The 5,000-nt window shown below is 37.0% G+C and overlaps 1 protein-coding gene across 3 annotated transcripts in view; it reads right to left on the bottom strand.

Annotated features, from left to right (window-relative positions):
- The window catches only part of LOC137982926 (uncharacterized), an 11,929-nt gene that overhangs the window by 4,324 nt on the left and 2,605 nt on the right, over positions 1-5,000 (bottom strand). The window contains exon 1 of one of the 3 annotated variants that reach the window (XM_068830088.1): positions 3,440-3,660. The exons of 1 other annotated variant lie outside the window; for it this stretch is intronic. In XM_068830088.1, the coding sequence (XP_068686189.1) occupies positions 3,440-3,459 (20 nt within the window). In that variant the 5' untranslated portion in view covers positions 3,460-3,660. Of the gene's footprint in view, positions 1-2,013; positions 2,140-3,439; positions 3,661-5,000 lie in introns of those variants that run through there. One more of the 3 variants, XM_068830089.1, reaches the window with a different exon arrangement.

Here is a 5,000-nt window from a genome sequence, read left to right as displayed (position 1 = left end):
CATTTGTTGTTCAGTACATTAGTTTTAAATGAAGAAAACTGCAATGAACCAACGAAAACCGATCACAGTTCACTGACAGATAACAAAGTCTTAATTTTGCGTCACACCAACACGATCTCTTCCTCAAATGAAGGAATATCCTTCATTTTCAGTTTGCCTTAAATGAAGTATTATCCTCCATTTTGATCACTCTGTCCCAGGACTTGTGGTATGAAAAAGAAGGGAAAATCAGTAAAAGCAGCCCCTGGACAGGATTTGAACCCGGCGCGTCCACTTTGAAGGAACTGTTTTATCCACTTAACCAATAAACATCAACTGACTAGAAAATATGCCGATTATTTCCCAAAACTAATTAGTATATACAGTATATATATAATCATTGCTGAATAAGTCTTAATAAGTCTGAGGCTTGATTTAAAAATTTTTCCCATGATCCCTATCAAGCTTTCAGTGTTCAAAATGAACTTTCTTCACTTGGAAGAAATTGACAATTAAGAATAATCCTTCCATTGAGGGAGAGACTTGGTTGGTCACACTCACTGAATAAGCTTCAAGCCTCGAACTACCGCGCTGGAGCCATGGGTTCGAAGCCCAGGCCGACAATCTCAAAGGGCCGATTATTTAAACGAAGCCTGGGTTAGACCGGGTTTAAGACTGAATCACGGCTTTGAGGATTTTTTTGTAAACCATGTCTAAACTTGGTTTAATTTGCATTATTAAAACGTAGACGAGCCGAGTCGAATTCTTTTGTGTTATTATCACCATGCATTATAAATTGCATGTAAATTAATGAACTTGTGTGAGAAACATGTCCGAAAGTAAAAGTAGGAAAACAAATTTCAGCGAGGAGGAACAATTTCTCCTTGTGGAACTTAAGTAACGTTTCAAGAGATTTCAAACAAGGGATATGATAACGGGAGCTTCAGTAAAGAAAAAAGAAAAGGCAATTGCGATGTGCAGACCGCTCTTACACAGTAAACCTGAGTGGAAATCACATGCAAGTGAAGGCACTTCAATGCTGTTGGAAAAAAATTAAATTACTGACGAAAAAAAGGGTCGGAAAAACGCTCACAGAACTCACTTTGCTTTTGTTTCATGCAAATTTGGAGGCCAAAAAATGAATTGTGAATTTCGTTTAGGAATCTCTGTTGAATCTTTGTGAATTACCTGAAAAGGGGCCGTTGTTTAGTGCATGAATGGCCCCTACATTGTTTGGACAATTTCAAATTCTTAAGGCAAAATTGAACAAACATTGTCTGGTTTACAGCTGGCTTAAATCATCGATTTCATATGTTGCTTACTATGCAATGGTCCTTCGATATTCAGCGCTGATATCTAGGAGTATTGATGAGATTACGCCGATGACTTTGAGAAGAGGGAAAATTCGTATATAAAAATAAGTTTCTGTTTTCTCGGACAGTTGTATTGGAATGAGTTAACTGACGTATAGCAAAACGATAGTTTTCACAAGTCTTGATCATTCCGACTTGGCTTCACTCACTCTTGGGATCACTCTGACTTGAGTCTCGGAATTGCTGGAGTAAAAACTTTACTACACTGGATCAGCTGTAATGCCAACTATTATTGATTCTTTGCAAAAATGGGACAGGTGCAATGAGGTATGTGTCGTGTGATTGCGAGCACGCCATTAAAAATCCCTTGTCTAAGTAGATCAGAGCACGAGCACTCTTCTTAAAGCTATGTTCGGTGTGGTTACCGATGCATGTTACGTTTTACCTTCACTCGATGTATTTCAACTTTTATAAAATTATTTCCTTTTAATTTAGATCGTCTTACAGCTGCACCCTTGTCACATAAAAAAACCCAAAAACGTTTGCTCTCGGAGCGTATCTGTTGATATGCATGTTGTTTTTAAATATAACTTGTTCTCAGTAGAGAGCTCGTAAGAAATGTAGGTATCCATATCTTGACAATTGGTGGCCTCGTTAAAACAAAACATATACTCACTGAAATTTTAAATTATTTTGAAACAAGCCTAGAAGAGAAATATACCTGTCGAAAGCGTATTCCAGAACCAGAAAAATCTTATGATTTGAACCCAGCGCTTCAATTCTGGATCAATTCTAATTCGCACTCATTTCTTAGAAGCCGCAAAAGTTAAAGTGTTGTATTAAAAACAACTGGCTTGTACATGTTTTTTTCCAGACTGGTAAATAGTTGGAGTTCGTTAAGTAAATAAATGCATGAACCAATGTCATCAAAACGTCCTCTTCTAATAAATTTGTAATAATGAGTACATGAACCAGTGTCAACAAATTTACCAAACTTGAAACGCTGAAAAGCGATTCGCCACAAGAAAGCGTAAACTGTCGAAGTGTCGTATTGCCTAGTACTCTTATGCAACAGCTGCATAACGGATTTGGCTACTATCTGGAGATATTGAAGTAAACCTGAGTGGAAATTACATGCAAGAGAAGCACTTCAATGCTGTTGGAAAAAAAATAAATTACTGACGAAAAAAAGAGTCTGACAAACGCTCACAGAACTCACTTTGCTTTTGTTTCATGCAAATTTGGAGGCCAAAAAATGAATTGCGAATTTCGTTTAGGAATCTCTGTTGAATCTTTGTGAATTACCTTGAAAGGGAGCCGTGGTTTAGTGCATGAATGGCCCCTACATTGTTTGGACAATTTCAAATTCTGAATCCAAAATTGAACAAACATTATCTGGTTTATAGCTGGCTTAAATCATCGATTTCATATGTTGCTTACTATGCAATGGTCCTTCAATATTCAGCGCTCATATCTAAGAGGATTGATGAGATTACGCCGATGACTTTGAGAAGAGGGAAAATTCGTATATAAAAATAAGTTTCTGTTTTCTCGGACAGTTGTATTGGAATGACTTAACTGACGTATAGCAATACGATAGTTTTCACAAGTCTTGATCACTCCGACTTGGCTTCACTCACTCTTGGGATCACTCTGACTTAAGTCTCGGAATTGCTGGAGTAAAAACTTTACTACACTGGATCAGCTGTAATGCCAACTATTACTGGTTCTTTGCAAAAATGGAACAGGTGCAATGAGGTATATGTCGTGTGATTGCGAGCTCGCCATTGAAAAACCCTTGTTAAAGTAGATCAGAGCACGAGCACTCTTCTTAAAGCTATGTTCGGTGTGGTTACCGATGCATGTTTTATCTTCACTCGATGTATTTCAACTTTTAAAAACTTATTTCCTTTTAATTTAGATCGTCTTACAGCTGCACCCTTGTCACATAAAAATTCCCAAAAACGTTTGCTCTTGGAGGGTATCTGTTGATGTGCGTGTTGTTTTTAAATATAACTTGTTGTGAGTAGAGAGCTCGTAGGAAATGTAGGTATCCATATCTTGACAATTGGTGGCCTCGTCAAAACAAAAAATATACTCACTGAAATTTTAAATTATTTTGAAACAAGCCTAGAAGAGAAATATACCTGTTGAAGGCGTATTCCATAACCAGAAACTTCTTAGGAGTTGAACCCAGAGCTTCAATTCTGGGTCAATTCTCATACGCACTCATTTCTTAGAAGCCGCAAAAGTTAAAGTGTTGTATTAAAAACAACTGGCTTGTACATGTTTTTTCCTTCTGGTAAATAGTTGGAGTTCGTTAAGTAAATAAATGCATGAACCAATGTCATCAAAACGTCTTCTTCTAATAAATTTGTAATAATGAGTACATGAACCAGTGTCAACAAATTTACCAAACTTGAAACGCTGAAAAGCGATTTGCCACAAGAAAGCTAAAACTGTCGAAGTGTCGTATTGCCTAGTACTCTTATGCAACAGCTGCATGACGGATTTGGCTACTATCTGGAGATATTGAAGTAAACCTGAGTGGAAATCACATACAAGTGAAGGCACTTCAATGCTGTTGGAAAAAAAATAAATTGCTGACGAAAAAAAAGAGTCTGACAAACGCTCACATAACTCACTTTGCTTTAAATTTGTTTCATGCAAATTTGGAGGCCAAAAAATGAATTGCGAATTTCGTTTAGGAATCTCTGTTGAATCTTTGTGAATTACCTTGAAAGGGGGCCGTGGTTTAGTGCATGAATGGCCCCTACATTGTTTGGACAATTTCAAATTCTGAATCCAAAATTGAACAAACATTATCTGGTTTATAGCTGGCTTAAATCATCGATTTCATATGTTGCTTACTATGCAATGGTCCTTCAATATTCAGCGCTCATATCTAAGAGGATTGATGAGATTACGCCGATGACTTTGAGAAGAGGGAAAATTCGTATATAAAAATAAGTTTCTGTTTTCTCGGACAGTTGTATTGGAATGACTTAACTGACGTATAGCAATACGATAGTTTTCACAAGTCTTGATCACTCCGACTTGGCTTCACTCACTCTTGGGATCACTCTGACTTAAGTCTCGGAATTGCTGGAGTAAAAACTTTACTACACTGGATCAGCTGTAATGCCAACTATTACTGGTTCTTTGCAAAAATGGAACAGGTGCAATGAGGTATATGTCGTGTGATTGCGAGCTCGCCATTGAAAAACCCTTGTCTAAGTAGATCAGAGCACGAGCACTCTTCTTAAAGCTATGTTCGGTGTGGTTACCGATGCATGTTTTACCTTCACTCGATGTATTTCAACTTTTAAAAACTTATTTCCTTTTAATTTAGATCGTCTTACAGCTGCACCCTTGTCACATAAAAAAACCCAAAAACGTTTGCTCTTGGAGGGTGTCTGTTGATGTGCGTGTTGTTTTTAAATATAACTTGTTGTGAGTAGAAATCTCGTAGGAAATGTAGGTATCCATATCTTGACAATTGGTGGCCTCGTTAAAACAAAAAATATAGTTACTGAAATCTTAAATTATTTTGAAACAAGCCTAGAAGAGAAATATACCTGTTGAAATCGTATTCCAGAACAAAAAACTTCTTATCAGTTGAACCCAGTGCTTCAATTCTGGGTCAATTTTAATTCGCACTCATTTCTTAGAAGCCGCAAAAGTTAAAGTGTTGTATTAAAAACAACT

Source organism: Montipora foliosa, chromosome 13, assembly GCF_036669935.1.
Source record: "Montipora foliosa isolate CH-2021 chromosome 13, ASM3666993v2, whole genome shotgun sequence".
Lineage (NCBI taxonomy): Eukaryota > Metazoa > Cnidaria > Anthozoa > Scleractinia > Acroporidae > Montipora > Montipora foliosa.
Note: the sequence above shows the minus strand (reverse complement) of the source record. Positions and strands in the feature narration are given on the sequence as shown.